Source organism: Setaria italica, chromosome IX (genome assembly GCF_000263155.2).
Source record: "Setaria italica strain Yugu1 chromosome IX, Setaria_italica_v2.0, whole genome shotgun sequence".
Classification (NCBI taxonomy): domain Eukaryota; kingdom Viridiplantae; phylum Streptophyta; class Magnoliopsida; order Poales; family Poaceae; genus Setaria; species Setaria italica.
In genome coordinates, this window is record NC_028458.1 from 3,758,155 (window position 1) to 3,777,851 (window position 19,697).

At 45.9% G+C, this 19,697-nt stretch overlaps 5 protein-coding genes across 6 annotated transcripts in view; 4 read left to right on the plus strand and 1 right to left on the minus strand.

Moving 5' to 3' along the window:
• LOC101771600 (putative ALA-interacting subunit 2) overlaps positions 1 to 757 on the minus strand; it is a 3,753-nt gene extending 2,996 nt beyond the window's left edge. The window contains exon 1 of the mRNA XM_004981471.3: positions 550 to 757. Within this exon, the coding sequence (XP_004981528.1) occupies positions 550 to 619 (70 nt within the window). The 5' untranslated portion in view covers positions 620 to 757. The remainder of the gene's footprint in view (positions 1 to 549) is intronic.
• Positions 758 to 866: 109 nt separating this feature from the next.
• On the plus strand, positions 867 to 7,536 carry LOC101771200. The gene is made up of 7 exons (XM_004981470.3): positions 867 to 1,102; positions 1,972 to 2,197; positions 2,917 to 3,040; positions 4,021 to 4,361; positions 4,490 to 6,209; positions 6,740 to 6,990; positions 7,216 to 7,536. Exons 1-7 carry the CDS (start codon positions 1,008 to 1,010, stop codon positions 7,285 to 7,287), a joined length of 2,829 nt encoding a protein of 942 aa, XP_004981527.1. The 5' UTR covers positions 867 to 1,007; the 3' UTR covers positions 7,288 to 7,536.
• Positions 7,537 to 7,752: 216 nt separating this feature from the next.
• LOC101770814 (transcription termination factor MTEF1, chloroplastic) lies at positions 7,753 to 9,145 on the plus strand. The gene has a single exon (XM_004981469.4). The coding sequence runs from the start codon at positions 7,756 to 7,758 to the stop codon at positions 8,833 to 8,835; it is 1,080 nt and encodes a 359-aa protein (XP_004981526.3). The 5' UTR covers positions 7,753 to 7,755; the 3' UTR covers positions 8,836 to 9,145.
• A 1,414-nt stretch (positions 9,146 to 10,559) lies between these two features.
• LOC101770401 (accelerated cell death 11) lies at positions 10,560 to 13,667 on the plus strand. Its single transcript, XM_004981468.3, has 4 exons — positions 10,560 to 10,878; positions 12,495 to 12,667; positions 12,788 to 12,933; positions 13,279 to 13,667. Exons 1-4 carry the CDS (start codon positions 10,684 to 10,686, stop codon positions 13,383 to 13,385), a joined length of 621 nt encoding a protein of 206 aa, XP_004981525.1. The 5' UTR covers positions 10,560 to 10,683; the 3' UTR covers positions 13,386 to 13,667.
• Positions 13,668 to 17,746: 4,079 nt separating this feature from the next.
• Positions 17,747 to 19,697, plus strand: part of LOC101769992 (CCR4-NOT transcription complex subunit 9) — a 10,699-nt gene continuing 8,748 nt past the window's right edge. The window contains exons 1-5 of one of the 2 annotated variants that reach the window (XM_022829826.1): positions 17,747 to 18,076; positions 18,713 to 18,787; positions 18,972 to 19,061; positions 19,313 to 19,355; positions 19,491 to 19,597. In XM_022829826.1, coding sequence (XP_022685561.1) covers positions 17,930 to 18,076; positions 18,713 to 18,787; positions 18,972 to 19,061; positions 19,313 to 19,355; positions 19,491 to 19,597 — 462 coding nt within the window. In that variant the 5' untranslated portion in view covers positions 17,747 to 17,929. The remainder of the gene's footprint in view (positions 18,077 to 18,712; positions 18,788 to 18,971; positions 19,062 to 19,312; positions 19,356 to 19,490; positions 19,598 to 19,697) is intronic. The other variant, XM_004981467.3, reaches the window with a different exon arrangement.

The window sequence follows — 19,697 nt, forward strand, 5'->3', positions numbered from 1 at the left end:
CGCTAATGATGGATTAACTAGGCTTAATAGATTCGTCTCGCGATTTAGCCTAGGGGTTGTGCAATTAGTTTTGTAATTAGACTATATTTAATACTCCTAATTAGTGTCCAAACATCCGATGTGACAGGTGCTAAAATTTAGCACCTGCTATCCAAACACCCCTGCTGGTTAACATTCTGCCATACATGCTGCTGGCTACAGTTCATGATTTGAGAAATACTCACAAAATGTATAAACATAACCTTGCATTAGCATGCCCACACCTCAAACACCGTTCGGATAAACGGATTGTAATGCTAGACTGCTAGAGAGAACAGACCCACCAAAGGAACGAAGCAAGGAACCTCCGTAAGACCATAACACGTAAAACCAGATAAACAGCAGCAGCTGCAATTTCACGCTCCAATTCAGCTTTGTGCGAATTCATGATCGCGCAGAGCTACTAACCATAGAATCTGAGATCACCTCCCGCAGACCACAACGCTCATGAGGGTCGAAACCTAGTGGGGACCGAATCGAAGCGAGCCTGGTCGTCAGAGCGTGACTCACCTCCCGATCTCGCCGGCGGGAAGGCGCGCCTCGTCGCGCCACCGGACGCGGAGGTGCTAGCTTCGTCCATCCCCTCCCCGGCGAGCTCGCTCGCCGCACAAGCCCTCGTCAGAAGCTCGCCGGAGCCCGTGCTCCGCAGCCCGACCCGCCGCGGGATCCGACCAGAGAAGAAGAAGAGTGGAGAAGGGGATGGGATTGTCAGACAGAATAGTCCACTCCTCCTGCTCGATGAAGAGGAGCCCGTGGGCCCATATAATTCATGTGGGCCTCATGGGCTGAATTCCCGGGGCCTCGTATTGACGGCGTGAGGTGGGACTAACGGTCGATGCGGCGGCGGCGGCCTCGATGTGACGGCCGCATCAATTCGCCGCCCGGCGCGTCGCGGTCGCCAGAATCTTTCCCCATTTCGTTTCGCCCAGGAGCCAGAGGCGCGGGCGCCACTGGAGAGAGGGGAGGAGATGCGAGAGGAGGTGAGGAGCTCGTCTGGGGCGGCGGCCGAGCCGCCGCTGGCCGTAGCCCGCTCCTCGTCGCCGCCGCACACCCCGGTGGCCAGGTATGGTGGCGGTCGCTCCTCGGGACCTCTGCTTTTGGTTGTAGATTTGTAGTAGCTTTTGGAGCTGCTGCTTCGTTAGGCAATCGGGGCCACGGTGCTCGGATTGGAAGTTAGGGTGCCCTTTCTGCGTAAGGAAGGTGGATTTTACAGAGCACAAAGACCTAGGGGTAGGATTAGTGATAGGGTTTGCGGAGGCCATGGCTCAAATGTGATTGTGGAATTTTGATTAGTCTCTAGGACACTCCTTTATGGGTGAAAGCATGATGTATTTGGTGGCCTACATCAGCTTTAGGTGTATGATTGGTGAAAATTAAGTGTAGTTGGGCTGTTTACTTCTTTTGGCTACAAGACACCGGTATTTGAGCTGCTAAAGTGGTTTTTGCAGCTGTAATGCTGTATGGTAAAAATTTATGAACGGTGGCATTGGATATCACTTAACTCTGTGATTTGGGCTCATTGAGGTTGTAGGGTTCGCCACTAAATATTATGGTTAGGAGCAGGGCCGTGCTGCATTTGTTCTATTGAATTTATGGGCCTGCTTTTTCTGCATGATATTATTGAGTGAATATTAATTAGGTATATTAGTTAGGTTACAGAATTGCATTTGAGAAGTATTGCAGCTTGCACAAATCAGTAGTTGGCCTTCTTTTTGAACTTTATATCTAGATAGCTCAATCTCAGTTCATTTTTGTGATGTTAGATTTATAAGACAGTGCTATATTTTCTATATTGGAGTGCTGAAACCCCCAAAATGGTATCATTTGGATGACAAGCTAATGTCAATGCGAACCTTTTCCCCCTCAGAAAAATATAGATTTTTTTCCATTGTTTTTAAAGTGTGAACTGACAACTGAGGCCTTCTTTTTCAGTTCCGCTGGTGCCTCATCGCCTGCTATGCAAACTAACATTGGCAGACAAGCTTCCAGAGTTGACTCGTCATCACAAGTTGCTGCACATGCCTATCATCCTTCCCACAGTTTTGATGCTGCTGGAACTGCTATGGATTCTGCACCATCATGTAGACCATGGGAACGTGGAGACTTACTTCGTCGACTGGCAACATTTAAGCCTTCAACTTGGGCTTCCAAGCCAAAGGTATCTTCCATTGTTGGAGCTGTTACAGTCTACAGTACTTGTGTCATTTCACATGCTTTAGGTTTTCTCTTGTGTTGTGTCTCATGTACCATATATTGCTCCTTTGTGCTGTGGTATATAACTAATAGTCTCATTCATCTCCTTCACTCAAGTTACTATTGTAACTAACCCATAACGCCATGATAATGTTGGTTGTGCATATATCATTTGCTGGCGACAATAATAAATCATATCATAGCTCTAAAATGTAACAATCATAATCCAAAGGCATCATTATGCACATATAGTCCTCTCCTCATTGGTATCGGCTATAACATAAAGTTTTTGCTTGGATACATTGAAATTTAGATGAAGTTACTTTACACCCTTTTGCTCATTGCAAGTGGCATTTAAATACTTTGCTATGCTTGAAATTGAATGTTACTTTCAGCAGCTGAGTATCAGATTGCATAATTACTACTATTGCTAACACAATTTGGTGGTCCATAGAATATGCTTGTCCACATGATAAGCTTTGGTATGTGGGGCGATGTGACTGTCCTAGTTAGAGTAGACTATCCAACTCGGTAACCTACTTACCTTGTTTTTCTCTAAATTGATGTCTGGTACTGTGTTAGTCTGTCCAGGCATTTGCTGGATCCTACCTTGACCTTTATAGGGATCCCTTCAACTTCTGTACTTTTAAAGTTAGTTATGTCAACCTAGATTAATTTTTCCAGGCGGCTAGTTCAATGGCCTGTGCTCAAAGAGGTTGGGTGAACTTTGACCTGGACAAAATTGAATGTGAGTCATGTGGCGCACATCTTATATTCAATGCATTGATGTCCTGGTCCCCGGTTGAAGGTATGTTCTTTCTTGGTACACTTTTGTGATGGATCTACTACCATGCAAAGTAGCTGGTCGTTATGAGCAGCCGTTTTATGTTTCTTTGCTCTATTGCTAACTGTAACGGAGGAGACAAAATTTTTTTGAGAGCATGAACTTAATTCCCCTTATGATAATAAGTTATCTACAGGTTTGGCTGGGGAAAAATGTTCATTTGAATATCTTATGGTTTTTTTTGCATTCGAGAAAAAATCTTATGCATTTATTTTTCAAACCATCTGCCATTACATTGTGCATTCAATATGTAATGTTTTACTTATGACAGCTAGCTTTTTTATCGGTGAATTTGCCAATGTTTATATTTCACCCTGTAATGTACGTTGATGAGTTCAGTTTGACAGCTAGAATAGTTGAGAATTTGTGTCAGATCATATGTGTACTCACTGTTGTACGTGCACATTGCTAGAGAAAAGGTAATCGAGAATTAGATATACAGATTTAATGTGGAAAACACTTGCACAAAAGAATTATGAACAGAGGTGAATATCTGGGGCAAGAGTGGAGTTTATATTTGAGGCACATTACAGTGATTTCAGCCATCTCATGCATCTATAAACAAGATGATCCAAGTTGGAAAACTAAAGAAATCCATTAATTACTTTCAGATGATCCTGGCCCTCCATTTTCAAAATCATCTTACATCAGATGATCAGGATTCTGATCGTAGCAACGACGCGCACCTTTGTCGTTGAAACCATGCATAAAGATTTTGGTTCTCACATAACAATACGTGGATATCCAATTTTGAATTATTGGTTAAGTAACATCTGACATCACCCAAATTAAAAAACTGTCAGCAATTTCATAACTACTTTCACTAGTCTGACTGTTATTACTTTTGTCTTACGGTTGTGCTAGTCTGGAAATAGATCGGTACGTCTCTCTTTGCAAACTGAATTTTGTTCAGCTGTGAAACTTTTCTTTGTATGTTCTATTAGTTGCAAATGCTGGAGAAGCCTTTGCCGAGCAGCTTGATGCCGCACACCAGAATAGTTGTCCCTGGAGAGGCAATAGCTGTGCTGACAGCTTGGTCCAGCTCCCCCTTACACAATCAGCTCTTATTGGAGGTTTTAAAGATCGCTGTGATGGGCTTTTACAGTTTACCTCTCTTCCTGTGATCGCATCATCTGCAATTGAGAACATGAGGATGACCAGGAGCACACAAATTGACCGTCTATTATCCCAGTCAATTACCTTTTTATCTGGTGTGCTGGGTTGCAAAGCAGAGAGTACCGCAGGAGTTGATACCCACCAAGATTCCTCTTGTAGCTACTCTCAAGTGCGTTTCCCTCTTTTCATGTACACAGACTGTATTTGAATTTGTGGCACTACCATGCTATTATTTTGCATTGCCTCCAGGATGTGTTTCTTTCTTTAATTTAGTTGCTTTTATCAATGAATTTGTAGGCGCAGAAGCTTATAGGCCTGTGTGGATGGGAGCCTAGGTGGCTTCCAAATGTTCAAGACTGTGAAGAAAACTCCACTCATTCAGCTAAAAATGCACCCTCAGTTGGACCTGATGAACCGTTTTATCCCCATTTTGTTGAACATAACAAAAATTCGTTTTCTGCATCAGCAAAGAAAGATAAGGGGAAAGGCAAACTCCCCCTTAGAGATTCTGGATGCAGCATGAGGTCACCTCTGTTAGATTGCAGCCTGTGTGGAGCTACAGCCAGAATGTGGGACTTCAGGCCTGTGCTACGTCCTTCTCGTCTCAGTCCAAATAACATTGATGTGCCTGAAACAGGCAGAAAGCTAACACTGACACGTGGGATTAGTGCTGCCAGTGGGATCAATGAGTGGGTTAATGATGGGGTGGAAAGAGGTCAAGATGAAGGGCGTGATGAAGCAGCAACAAATGAGGGGAAATCACTATCTATTGTTGGAGTAGACCTAAACCTAACAATGACTGGAGGATTACCATCACCACGATCTGCCACACCTGCTGCATCCGAGCGGTTCAATAATGGAGGAATGGGAAGGGATCTGATGATTGGACAACCTACAGGCAGTGAAGTAGGTGATTGTGAGACCTCATATGAGTCCCGTGGTCCGAGTTCAAGGAAGCGTAACCTTGAGGAAGGTGGGAGCACAGCTGACAATCCACAGGACAGGCTACATCATGCTGACAGCATAGAAGGAAATTATATTGATCGTGATGGTGAGGAAGTTGATGATGCCGCACAAGATTCAGATGTACCAAGTAAGAAGTCCCGTGGGTTTGATCTGTTTGATGCCTACCGTCCATCTTCTGAAGCTGGCCCCAGTAGAAACTTGTCCTTTGACCCTGATGTGGGTGCTGGTATGTTCAGTCACTCTAGAGCTATTGACTTGGCAGTTATTGAGCATCCGGCTGCTAGAGATTCTACGAGGGCATCTTCTGTTATTGCAATGGATACTGTTCGTACTTCTGAGGAAGATTCTATGGAGAGTGTTGAGTATTATCCAGGTGATGGTAATGATATTGATATGCCTTCTTCTAGTGCACATAGGAACATTGAGATGAATGATGCCTTGGATCTTAACTATAGCAATCAGGCACAGCAAAGTGCTAATGCACATGCTGCTGCTGGAAGTGATGCAAGAGAAATAGGAGGGAGCAGTACAAATGAGGGGGAGGAAGTGATTAATGCTGAAACTGCACCTGCTTTTGGAAGGGATCAACTTAGTTTAGGAATTAGCGGCGGAAGTGTTGGCATGGGAGCTAGCCATGAGGCTGAAATTCATGGAAATGCTGCTTCTCTGCATAGGGCTGACAGTGTTGTAGGTGATGCTGAACCTATTGCTGAACTTACTGAGACAATGGGGCAGACTGGTGAATTTGTACCTGAAGAAGTAAATCGAGTAGAACCTCATGGAGACAGTCAAGATATGGTGTCTCGGTCAGTGGGCCAAGCTGACAGTGGTTCGAAAATATATGGCTGTACCAAAGCTGATTCCGTTGAAAGTGGAGAAAAGATGGGTCATGCCACCGGTATTGAAAGCAACATGCGTCCTTCCCTTTCTTGCAACGCAGGGATGTGTGCCGGTTTTGATCCATCTAAAGATGACGTGACACAGGCTGGCAAAATACTTACCACTGATGATGCATTAATGGGGCTAGATTATGATCCTGGGAATGGATTAGGTACTTGCATTCAAGCTTTTTGCTAGATATAACCTTAACAGTATTCCTGTAGTGTATCTTTGCATCTTTACCTTCCATGGTTCCATGTTAGCGTTTACCTGTTAATATTGATTTCCTAGGGATACTCGCTGAGCATGCTTTTATGATTTTGGAAGTTCCCAATGTGATATACCATAATATAATAAAATGACTGGCCTGTGACAAGGAACTCATTCTTCAATCATAGCTACATTTTCCAGCACTTATGGAGTAAAATCCCTTGTATAGGTGTTTTGCCAATGAAGTGAACATGATCCAATACTATAAGCAACCCTAACCATATTTTTTTAATGGTTAGACCATCATTTTTATGCAAGTTCTTTTTTCCTTTTTCCTTGGTGGGTCATGTTTGGTTTCAGCTGTAGCCTACCCGAGCTGGCTTGAGACAAAACTGGTTTGTTATTTTTGTTGTTAATATGCCTCTGTTTAATTTCTGATTATGCTCAGTTATGTCTTCTGTTCGTATAAATACTTTGTTATTTTCTTCTCAGGAGCTACTAATGGAGAAAATGACTATGAATCGGGTCTGCTGGAATTTGATCCTGTTAAGCATCACAATAGTTACTGTCCTTGGGTGAACGGAATTGTTGCAGCGGCTTGCTGTAACAACATTGGCTCCAGCTCAAGTAGTTCAGCACTCTCCGGTTGGCAGTTAACAATAGATGCACTTGACACGTTCCATTCACTTGGTCAAGCTCAAAATCAAATAATGCAATCTGACTCAGCAGCTTCACTATATATGGTAAAGCTGGTTCATCTAATTTTTATTGTATTTGAATTGTGTCTGAAAATCGGTAGCAATAACTTATCCTCACTTAGAACTTAGATCAATCTTTTCATGTTTCTGTGTGATATATAGAAAGCTCGATCAAGAATCTGCTGTTTGTATTGTGATATTTGGATGGCTGTAAGCAATGCACCCTCTGAAGTCTTACTATCTTATGGAAGTCTACTTGGTGTGTTGCAGGATGACCAGATAACTCATAACCGCAAGCTAGGGAGAAGGCCTTCTGTGAGCAGAAGCTATGGAAAATGCTGATCGGAACTCCTCTAGCCCAAGTGTTTCGTAGACACAAATAACATTCCAGAAGTTCCAGATTGGTGTAACAGGAGAAACCAAATAATATAGTCCATCTAAGATAGTCTCTTTAGGTTGTTGTCACCCATTGGGCCGTCGCATCAATATATGTAATTTATTCCGAAATAGCTGATTCAACACAGTATTCATATGACAGGAATTTGCTCACGCAGTCTATATATTTTATGGCGAACTTGAACTTTACATTCATACCTTTTCACTGTTCTGATGGCATACCCGTATTTCTCCTTCCCTGATGTTATATTTATGTTCGGTTATTTGTTCTCATATCTTTTCTGTTTCTTTGTGCCTGATCCTGTTCGTTTGTGCGGTGTGCTATCTGAGGGGTGTCACCCTCGTCAAATCCCAGCAGCCAATGAGCACCGCCCAGAGTGCCAGGTCACCAGCAACGACCAGATAAAGAAGCGGATGAGATGCCACTTCACTCCCGCCTGCATCCTCGTCTTCCCCGGTTCCCCTACTTCGGAGTCGGAGCTTCTCCAAATCCATCAGACGGGGGAGCGGAATCACACCCCAGCAATGCCGCTCTGCAGCTTCTACGCCTCCACCTCCCTCCCCGTCGCCAAGCCGCATCAGTCCGTCGCGTCCTCCAAGCCCCACTCCACCGCCGCGGCCTCCGTGGCGACAACCGTGCCGACGCGCAGCGCCGCGGCGGCGGTGACGACGACCGTGCCCACGGCGACCGCGGCGCTGTTGCTGCACCTGCCGGAGCTGCCGTCGCAGGTGAAGGACAAGATCCTGAGCCTTGAGCTGATGGGCGTTGACTACGGGCGCGCGCTGGAGCTGAACCCGGCGCTCCGCGACGCGGCGCCGGAGTCCATCCACGCGGTGGTGTCGTTCCTCCAGTCCCGGGGGCTCCAGTTCAAGGACCTCGGCCGCGTCTTCGGCATGTGCCCGTCCGTGCTCACCGCCAGCGTCCGTGCCCACCTCCGCCCCATCTTTGCCTTCCTCTCCGACGACCTCGGCGTGCCGGAGGCCGCGCACCGCCGCGTCGTGATCAAGTGCCCGCGCGTGCTCGCCTGCAGCGTCCGCGACCAGCTCCGCCCGGCCCTCATCTACCTCCGCCGCCTGGGCTTCCGGGACGGCCGCGCGCTGGCGCTGCAGGACCCGATCCTCCTCGTCTCCAGCGTGGAGCGGACCCTGGCGCCCAAGCTGGAGTTCCTCGCTGGGCTCGGCATGTCCCGGGACGACGCCATCGCCATGGTGCTGCGGTGCCCGGCGCTCTTCACCTTCAGCATCGAGCGCAACTACAAGCCCAAGTTCGAGTACCTGGTGGACGCCATGGGCGGTGGCGTCGAGGACGTCAAGGCGTTCCCGCAGTACTTCGCCTTCAGCCTCGAGAAGCGTATCATGCCGCGCCACCGCGCCGCGGAGGAGGCCGGCGTCGCGCTGCCGCTGCCGGACATGCTCAAGGCCACCGACGAGGAGTTCGCGGAGATGATCGAGAAGGAGAAGAGGCTGCAGGAGCAGACAGAGGCGACGGACTGAGCGCGCGCCATGCCGCACGCTTTTGTATGCGCATGATCCAAGGGAATTCGACCGCCGTTTCCATGGCGAGTGTCCTGGCCATGGCGGTAGCCAAGTAGCCATTTGATCCAAGTAACTAGCCTGTACATATGCGTTGACATTAATTGGTGGTCGCGACCGGTAGCTATGAGATGAGGGAGATGGCATTTCTTTCTGCAATTGTAAGCACTGAGCAGCAAGTCGTGTCGTATGTACATATAGTATATCTATCAAGTATTCAAGTTCTGAATTTCTGAATTCAGGAGCAGTCATATACTTGCTGCAATCTTAATAACTCACCATAGTTTTAAAGGGAAAACAGCAGAAGGCATCCGAGTTTCACCAGATTTTTTTTTGTTAGGTTTTGTAGTAGTATTATATACTTGTGTTCGAGCTTTTTGACTGATGCTTGCATTTTTTACTAATGGACGACGTGATCGTCGCTGGGATGATTTTGTCAATTCCAATATCTATCAATCTAATACCTCGGAGGAATTCACTAGGATAGGTTGGGTTCATTCGTATGAGTAAGTATGTTAGCTTCTGTAGCCGTGCTTTTTAAGGAAAAAAAAGTGTTTTCAGAGAGGAAGAAGACATGAAATAATTCAGAAATTGCCAAGATTTCAATGTTGGCCCAACTATACGGCCCAGAACAATCCTAATGGTCCATTGCTCCCATAACCATCTGGAGGCCCAACAGAAACCCTAACTCTCCAGCTGCCCGCGATAAATACGCAGCAGCGCCGCCTCTCCGCTAGCCTACCGACGGCCGACGTCTCGCGCCCTCGCCGGAGCTGTGCGGCGAGCCGACGATTTCTTCCTCTCCCGCCTATCGTACTCGGCTCGCATGTTTTCTCATCCTTGTTTTGCCGCTCTTCTTTTGTCTGCGCTCGATCTTTCTCGCTTTCGCATCTTGTTTTCCTTTCTTTTTTGATTTTATTTAATTGCCGATCTCGACGGATGTGTGGGAGGATGATGATATGGTTTTTGTCGCCCCAGTCTTAGGATCCGGCCTCCGGACCTGTGCTGATTGACTTGTTATCAATTCTGACTCCATGTTTTCTTGTTCTTGCTTTGTTCTGCTCGTTCGCCTCGGTTCTTTTTTTAGCTAGTATCTTGTGCGCTCATCCGTGCTTTGATCTTGGAGGATGATGATATGACATTGTCGCCCCAGTCTTAGGACTCGCTCTAATCGTGGGCCTTTGCTGATTGACACTTGTAAATCTGACTCTTTACATAATGGATCAAGTCTCCGTTGGTGCCAGTTTTTACAATTATGATTTAAGCGATTTTTCGCATTGCTTATCTACTGACCAAAGAGAACAGAACGATTCCGCGGGGAACCCAATGGAAGTGCATGCGAAGCAAAATCAAATCATTCACATGAACGCTGTCATCCACTCAAATAATAAGCGAATGTCAATAAAATTTTGATAAATTAAACATTCAAGTGTTTGAGTTTTGAGTTCTGATCAGTGTTCAAGTTTTTAAAACTCGCGCAGGACATAATTTTCCGAATCAATGATTTTTTTTCCAAGCAAATGCTGCAAAAGTAATTCGAACCAGTACAGTCCGCTGTCCTGTTGTCATGGGCCGAGCTGCGTCCCAAATTCCGGCCCATCGCAGCCCAACACGGCATCGAGCAACCTCGGCGTCGTCGCCAGCCAGCTGCTGGTGCCACCTCAAAGGACGCGTAGCAACGCCGAAAGGTAGCGCAGAGAAATTCTCTCGAAAAGAAACCAGAAAAAGAGGAGGAAAAAAAGACTCGTCTCCTTCCCCACCAAGCTTGCCAGCACCCGAAGTCGGCGAGCGAGAGCGGCAGGCGCGGCGATGGGGTCGAGCGAGGCGGACAAGCCGCTGCGGCGGATCGCGGCGTCGTTCGAGGAGCTCGCCGCCGTCGCGAAGCAGCAGCCCGCGGGGGCCATGGACGCCGGGGCGTTTGCGCGCGCCTGCTCCAACGTCTCCGTCCTCTTCGGCTGCCTCGGCATCGCCTTCAAGTTCGCCGAGAGGGACTACGTCGCCAAGGCACATCCTACTCCCCTTCCCTCCCTTTGTGTCTGCTCTGTACGACTGCACTAGCTGATTCTGCTTTCTGCTCGCATCGCTGTCCTGATTAAGCTGTTTGGCTTGGTTTTTGATCGAAGGTTTAGGTTGATCTGCTGCTTACACTTACTTGTATGTAGTGAGTGAGGTGATTGATTCGAACTCAGAAATTGTCTAATGCTGGGATATATTATGACGAAATGGCCTCACAGATCAAGTAGATGCATCAGAATCAGACCATCCAATTATGAGACCCTGTTCACTGGTCTGTGCCTGTTTGTTTATGGATACTTGGGGTGCTAGAAACCTATCTGCTGCACTTGGGCTACTGGTATCATATAGCAGATCTCTCCCGTTGTGACCAGGCACTTGAATAATTCATTGCCATAGCAAAGTTAGTGTACAGCTAATTCACTCTGGGCTCTTGGTAATCGTGACAAGTTACTTAAGATTCAGGCTACTTGCCCCCCTCTTCTCTTGAGCACGTAGGAGAGCTGTGTGTCATTTCAATTGCCCCCGTTTTGTATTGTTGAACTATTTGATCTTCTCCTTACTTGGCCTCGAATGTGGCGTTGAGGTGATGACTTGAAATTAGTGTTTGGCTAGGACTTGGAAATCAGGATGCAGTATTTAACAGTTCAACCGAACTAGACTTTTTGCATCTGAATCAGATTATCAAATGCAGAGGCTAGTGTTTCTTATGGTGGATAGGTGCTAAAATCTGATTGCTGCACTTATTTTAAACTCTTGGTGTTATTTGGTAGATCTCTTCAGTTAAGACTACACACTTGAATAATTTATCGTTCAGAATTTGGCACTTATATGTGGATAATTCACTACCCCAATTGATATAGTGCGCAACTAGTTTACCTGGTTGCGGTGGATACTAGGGGTGCTAGAATTATATCTGCTCCAATTGGGCTGCTATCATTATTTAGCAGATATCTCCCGTTATGACTAGGCACTTGGATAATTCCTGCAATAGCAATCTTAGTGTGCAACTATTTTACTTTGGGCTCTTGGTAATTGTGATGAGTTACTTCAGTTCCTGGCTAGGTGCCCCTCTTTTCTGCTTGAAAGTGCAGGACAGGTGCACATTATTTCAGTTGCCCCCCTTTTGGATTGTTGAACTGTGTGATCTTCTGCTTACTTGTCCCCAAATGCGGCAATTGAGGGGATACCTTGAAATTAGTGCTGTCTAGGACTTGGAAATTAGGATGCAATATTGAACTGTTCAACTAAACTTCACTTTTTGCATCTGAATCGCATTATCTAATGCAGAGGCTAGTGTTTCTTATGGTGGATAGTGCTAAAATCTGATCTGCTGCACTTGTTTTAACTCTGTTATTTGGCAGATCTCTTCAGCTATGACTATACACTTGGATAATTTGTCATCCAGAATATGGCACTTATATGTGCATCGTCCACTACCCTAGCTGATGTTCTGCGCAACTAGTTTACTTGGGTTGGGTAGTTGATAATTGATCTGCTGCCTTTTGTTTCTGAATTTTTGCCCATTGTTGCCTGGTTAGCTATCTGATGTTTCTGAGCTTTTGTTCGGTGTTCTTCTCTGATCCCTTCATATGAACTGTTTACAGGTTGATGATTTGCTGGAGGCATCCAAGTCAATTTCTACATTGCCCTTGATGGTTGAGTTAGACATTCAGCAGGACACTGTCAGGGTACCAGGGAGCCATACAAGGAATCTGCTTAGAGTAAAGCGTGGTATTGATATGGTTAAGGTTCTGTTTGAGCAAATGCTGGTTACAGAGTAAGTACCAGTTGCACAAGAGCAACATTGTTTCACTGAGCTACATAGAACTTTGTCTAGTGAACTGTCATGTTTGTTTTTCTTGCATGCGCATTTAGCAACTTGGTATTATTATTCCAGGGGCAACTCGCTCAGGGATGCAGCATCAGTAGCTTATGCTCAGGTGTTTGCTCCTCACCATGGATGGGCCATAAGGAAAGCAGTTGCTGCTGGAATGTATGCGCTTCCCTCAAAGTCCCAGCTGTTGAAGAAATTGAACGAAGATGGTGAGTGACCATGATATGATATGTTTTCTCTTGTTCTGAGCTTTAAATCTCTAGTTTGTCTAAGCTTCAGCCCATAGCAAATTAGCAAGCAACTGTTTTTTAATGCTAAAATGAACACATCAAACTGTTAGTGTTCAGGGTCCTTAACAAAGCACGAACGCAGTTGTTTGTTTGTGAGAGAGCTAAGTAATATTCATGCCGTATATTGTCTGACGTGCATGAATCACAAAAAGGAGGGCATATAACAGATTTATCCAAAGCATACTAAGATATCTTAGGTTTCTCAGTCATATAGCTTAATTTTGACCTGTGGTGATGTTGACCGTATTTCCTTTTCGCTTGCAGAGGATTCCGCAAAGGCTCAAATGCAGAACTTCGTCAGGTCATCAGCACCAGTAATCAGCTACGTCGAAGATCTATTCACCTCAAGGAATTTGGGCATAGATTGGTGAAGAGAACTTACAGATACCTGTGCTCGATGTACTAATCCAGTCAGATGGTCTGCTGTGAGCTGGGCTCCAAAAACTTAATCCTGGTTTCGATGTTTGTAACCAAATCAACAAGCTTCGGTCTATTACTAGGAATCCCGCTCTGGAGTTGTTTGTGATGGGTAGATGAGTAAACGATTTGCAAGTTTGAACTCTTGTACGTGACGTGTGATGACATCCATCGATGATGAGGAAATATATCTGCCGGCCGATTGGGAAAAAAATTTAGATATGCTGCTTCATGTTCATGTGTGCTCACCTAAGATGATCTGCAAAGCAATTGGACCAACTTCATTTTCTGAGTGACATTTCTGGAGTTGGACGAACTTAGTCTCAATATTTCACAGCATCATGCTGATTTCAAGTCGAATTTGCAATACGTCAGCTAGCATTGAACTATATTACATAAAGAACTTGTATGTGAGTGAGTTACAAATGAATGACATAGTCACATAGGACAACTATTCAGATATAACTGAGAACGTTTTTCAAAAAAAAACTGAGAACACAAATTGTATAAATCTTCATCTTTGATTCATCCATGACATCCCGCAGCACTATAAAGAAAGCTCAGGAGTGATAACCAACAGCATCTTGGATGGCTCCAGATGCTGAAGAACTGCCTCTAGCGACGATTGGACATGTTCCTGCACTCTGACTGTTTCTTCACCATAATCCTAAACTGGTTTAGAGGAAAACACAGCCAGATACTAGTGGTTGGCAAAGCAACCACAGTTTCTCACATTATTACTTGAGATTATTTTGGGTCATCTTGTATTGCTGTTCTTTTCTTTGGCAAGTCTTGGATCGCTGCAACTTTGCATGTGCGGAGCTCTGCTCTGCTCTTGCTCTGGCCGTGGCTGCGTGTCAAAGCATCATCTTGTCTGCGTGTGTTTGCGGCAACACGTTGCTACTACTCTCTCCGTTCCAAATTACTATTCGCTTTGGCTTTTTTAAGTACACAACTTTTGCTATGTATCTAAACATAATAAATTTCTAGGTGCATAGCAAAACCAATACCAATGTATCTAGAAAAACAAAACGAATAGTAATTTGGAATGGAGAGAATAAGTTTCATATGTGAGGAAGAACATTGGCTGCGTGCGGTCGCAGAGGCTGGAAACCATTCCATTTTTTAAAAAATATGTGAGGGAGAACATGCAGAGGTTTCTCAGAGTGTTGGCCTGTGGCAGAGTTGACCAAGTTTCCTTGTCACTTGCAGAGGAGTTGGCAAAGGCTCAAATGCAGAACGTCATTAGGTCATCAGCACCAGTAATCCGCTATGCCGAAAGACGTATTCGCCTCAAGGAATCTGTGTATAGATTGGTGAAGAGAACTTACGGGCACCTATGTTCGATGGACTAATCCAGTCGGTGAGTCAGATGGTCTGCTCTGAGCTGGGCTCCAAAAAAAGCTATCCTGGTTTTGATGTTTGCAAGTTGTAACTAAATTGAAGAACTTTTACTACTTATAAAAATCCTGCTCTGGAGTTGTCTGTGATGGGTAGTTGAGTAAACAATTTGCAAGTTTGAATTCAGTTTCATGTATGTGACGACATCCATCGATGATGAGGAAATATATCCACCGGTTGATTGGAAGATTTTCTAGACATGCTGCTTCATGTGTGCTCACCTAGTCACCTAAGATGATCTGCCTTAGGAAGCTTAGAATGATAGTTACCGTGCAGAGCAATTGACCCAGTTTCATTTTCTGAGTGACATTTCAGGAATGATCATGCCGGTTTCAAATATTTCGCGAGCCGTCAGCTAGCATCAAACTATTTATATAAAGGACATGTATACGAATGAATAGCAAATGAATGACACAGTACAACTATTCATATATAACAGAGAACACCAATTGTATAAATCTTCATCTTTGATTCATTCATGATGCCGCAGCACCATAGAGAAAACTCACGAGTGTGATAACCTAACAAATTCTGAACTTAACACAAATTTAAGCGACCAACAGCATCTTGAACGCTCCAAATGCTGAAACACTGCCTCTAATCTAGTGACGACTTGACATGCTCCTGCACTATGTGAAGGTCCTCTTATTCTTCACCATTATCCTAAATTGGTTTAGAGGAAAACACAGATACACAGCCAAGTGTTAGGGGTTGCCAAAGCAACCACAGTCAGATGCTTGCACACTATTACTTGAGAGGTTGAGATAATTTTTGGTCATCTTGGATTGCTGTGACTTTGCCTGCGCGGAGCCTCTTGTTTCGGTTGGAGCACGTGTTGCTCTGCTCTTGCGCTGGCTTGGGAATTAGCACGGCGACGGCAGAGCTCTGACTGAGCTCAAGCAATGGCTGGCGTCAAGCTCTGCGTGTGTCTGCGGCAACACACGTTGCTACTGAATTTCATACGCGAGGAAGAATACCAGAGGCCAGCAGCTGTGTTTGCAGCGATAGCGTTCGATGAAGTCATGGTCTCTTATGGCGGAGCCAGCATCCACCGCCGCAGTTGGTTGCGGCAGGCGCACCGCGCTCCGGGAGAAGACGAAGGGGTGTCCGTGCCTCTCTACGAACCAAGCCGCCATTCGCGGTCGCGTGGAGCTCGAGACCGCGCTGTGGCAGGATTTCCTCGTCGACCTCCTCTCCGCTCCTTGCAAATCGCAGGAATCAGGGATAGCCGGTGGGTGGAGCTTTGCGCTTCCGGCAGGAACGGCAGCAGGGGAGGACGGCGGCCGCCGGACCTGGCCCAGGGGTCCATATGCAAATATTCGGATCGCGATCCAAATTAGGGGTCTATTTGGAAAATCTAGGGGGGCAATATGTAAATAATCGGATCGCGATTATTAATCGCGATCTAAACCAGGGTTATTTGCAAACATTCGGCGCCGCCGTCATGGCGGCCGGCGACGTGGCGATACCGCTGGTGATCTCCGCTTGCGACGACGCGTGTGTGCCAGCGCAATCCACCGGAGAATCTGAGATCCCTGATGGTGCCTCTGGATCCCCTCGCTCGCCGCAGCCGCCCATGGCCCTGACTCCTGGGGATGCTGCAAGCTGCAAGCTGCAACGGGATTGGTTATTTCGTTGGCTAGGCTGCTGTGCTGAAGCTTGCTGCTCGTGAGCTGAAGCCGCCAAGCGCGCGGCGGGGCAGCACCTCTGCAGCCTGCACGCCCGGCTTGTCGCCTTGCAGGTTTCCGTCCTCTTCGGCCGCCTCGGCATCGCCTTCAGCCCTTCAAGTGCGCCGAGCTGGAGTGCTTCGTCATGGCTCCCTCTTCGTCTTCTCGCCACCCCCGCGCCCTTCGCATTCTTCTCGGATGTTGCATTTCAGGGGCAACTCGCTGAGGGATGCTGCATCAGTTGCTTATGCTCAGGTGTTTGCTCAAAGTTGCAGCTGTCGAAGAAATTGAACGAAAATTTTATGTCCGAGCACCGTAAACAAAAGTCTTAAAAGACAATCTCACATACGAAAATTTTTGCTAACCTATCAAGTTCCTGAACTTCAACACAAATTTAAGTGACAGCCAATAGCATCTCAGCTCCATCCAGATACTGAAAAACTCTTTCTAGTATGACTTCGACATATCCTGCAATATGTTAAGGCCATCTGATTGTTCGTCGCAGTCCTGATTTAGAGGCAAACACAGCCGAATGTTAGGGGGTCGCTGAAACACAACTGGGATAACATCAGATTCTTTCACCAGAATGGAACTTTGGGAGTCGGTTCTTTACCTTCACAACGACACAGGAACAGCCCACGACCTTCCTTGACCTACCCTCAGAGTTGATTCTGCAAAGCTGTGCCAAATATAGCGCACAGGGATTTTCCCTAAGACATGCTTCTCTATTGCCTTGGACTGGCCTCACGGAGCCCCTTGACAAGCTCATCATGTGCACCGGACTTCTTCATCGCAAGTCCATGGGCTCTCCAAGAACAGGGGCGGGTGCCTCAGGAGCGGAAAAGAATTTCTCAGCGCATGGAAAAAAATATGCACAGGGAATTTTACAGAAATCAGCAAAGGATCAGATAATGACCCAAATGACCACATAAAGCCCAAAGGTAGTTGCAAATGTACAAGCCACAGCATCCTCATTCCAAGTTTTCTTCCTCCATTTGCCTGTAACGAATAACATCTGAATTCTATTTCAAAAAAAAACATCTGAATTGGTAGCAGATACATTATCAAGAATATAGCAATCAAGAGATTCCATTTCTATCCATCCAATCAAGAAACAAGCCAGCACTAGAAAATCTCACTGATACTGCAGACTACTACTCTGAACACGTACACCGGTTAAAGGCCTGCAAGGATGCTGAAGGGTGGGCCACAGAGGCTTTTGTTCGGTGATCCAGACGGGCCGCGTCGCCGCCACTGCTGCTGCTGCCGTGGGCCGAAAACGACGGGTCCAGAGCTTCCGTTTCGGTTCCGCTACCCCCAACCACCCCCCGCGCGCAGCGCAGCCGCAGTCGCGTACGGCGCCCTCGATAATCTCTCCGGCAAATCCAGCAACCAATCCCTCCACGATTCACGCCGCCGCATCCCTCGCAATGGCGAATCCGCCGCCACCCCACTCCGGGCCGCCCTCGGCGCCCGCGCCGGCGGCCAAGGACGAGAAAATACCGACCGAGGAGCAGCTCGTGCTCGACCTCTGCAACTCGGAGCTCCGCGAGGAAACCCTCTACCTGCTCTCCAAGGTGAATGGCTCCTCGCCCTCTCTCCGCCGGCGCGCTGCGGGGGCTAAATAAAATTTCCGCGCATTTTTCTTTCTCTCTCTGATCGCCGGTGCGGTATGGTGGTGTAACGCCGTGCCTAGAGTAAAACCTGCCTGGGGCACGATGATCTGCTGTAAGTTGCATGCGGTTCTGTTGATAGATTGCCGGTCTAGGGTAATATATTACTTTTTGGCTAGCTCCGTGTTACTCGATCTCGGTAGACGCCGCACCAGTTCATAGATCATTTTTTTTAACATAGATCAAAGCTTCCCTATTTTCATCATAGTGCTTTTTCGCTGTTTAGCATCCTTTCATATAAAATTCAAGATGGTCTAATACAACAGTTCAATGACGTGCTGTCTTTGTGTTCAGTTCATGTATAGCGAGGCTTGTTGTGATCTAATTTTTGTGATGCTACTAATTTAATGCTCTAGGGTGAATAAATCCTGAAGCTTTCCTTTTTGGTAGATGATTATTTGTTCCATCAAAACGTTGTGATACCTCATTGGCAAGTTTAATTAAACATTTTTCGAACATTTGAGCATGCATCCCTAACATAGATCTTGGAAGTTGGGGCTAGTTTTCATTCAGAATGATGATCCTTGTTATTTCTTTCAGAATCGAGAAAAATTTCAACAAGATATTGCTCCACTTCTATGGCATTCTTTTGGCACGATGGCTGCACTACTCCAGGTGGGTTAAATTAGCCCATGGAAACTTGTGGCAGCATAGTACCTATGAACCTCTACAGTGCATAACATGCTGTTCACATTAGTAAATGTTGTGCATGGATATCGTATCATTTTCGTAAGAAATCAATTGAGTCTTTCATGGATCTTTCTGATTCAGTTTATATGGCTAATTGAAACATATGCAGGAAATTGTGGCAATTTACCCATCGCTTTCACCTGCAACATTATCGCAGGCCCAATCAAACCGTGTCTGCAATGCATTGGCACTTCTTCAGGTATGCTTTTACATGAGAAAGCAAGAAACTACTCATGGCACTGGGGGATGATTTAAAGTGTTATATACCGGTTCAAATTGATAATAATCAGCATATTGGGGATACATTGCCATAACCATGATAATTTGAAAAATCTGCCAATTTCATAGAATAGTGCAACGGAGTTGTTTTACAGTTCATGCTCCTCAAGTTGGTTTTGTACACCACTCTGTTACCTGAACTTCCTTTTTCTGTTACTTGGTTCATTGCAGTGTGTTGCGTCACACCCTGACACTAGGATACCATTCATAACTGGTAAGGACTGCTACCATGTTTAATGTTTATGTCAAATCATAAATATCCTAATGATTTTGTATCTTCAAAGAACCTGTCCCTGTTGTTAAAAAATTTCTGGCTTCTGTTGTTCTCAGTAACAGTTTCATCTTGCAGCGGAGATTCCAGTGTACCTTTATCCTTTCTTGAACACTACCTACAGAACAAGACAATATGAATACTTGAGGCTTACCAGCTTGGGTGTGATCGGTGCTCTTGTAAAGGTAAAAACTTTAAGACAACTAGGAATTGCTATGAATTTTTATTTGGACTTTAGAGTGGGTGGGGACATGTTCGGGTTCAATAGGATTACGACAACCGATA

Coding starts and splice junctions, on each gene's coding strand:
- LOC101770401 (XM_004981468.3), top strand. CDS start 10,684: ATGGGGTCGAGCGAGGCGGACAAGCCGCTGCGGCGGATCGCGGCGTCG. Junction 10,879..12,494: donor AGAGGGACTACGTCGCCAAG/GCACATCCTACT, acceptor AACTGTTTACAG/GTTGATGATTTGCTGGAGGC. Junction 12,668..12,787: donor GAGCAAATGCTGGTTACAGA/GTAAGTACCAGT, acceptor TTATTATTCCAG/GGGCAACTCGCTCAGGGATG.
- LOC101771200 (XM_004981470.3), top strand. CDS start 1,008: ATGCGAGAGGAGGTGAGGAGCTCGTCTGGGGCGGCGGCCGAGCCGCCG. Junction 2,198..2,916: donor CTTGGGCTTCCAAGCCAAAG/GTATCTTCCATT, acceptor TAATTTTTCCAG/GCGGCTAGTTCAATGGCCTG. Junction 4,362..4,489: donor CCTCTTGTAGCTACTCTCAA/GTGCGTTTCCCT, acceptor ATGAATTTGTAG/GCGCAGAAGCTTATAGGCCT.
- LOC101770814 (XM_004981469.4), top strand. CDS start 7,756: ATGAGATGCCACTTCACTCCCGCCTGCATCCTCGTCTTCCCCGGTTCC.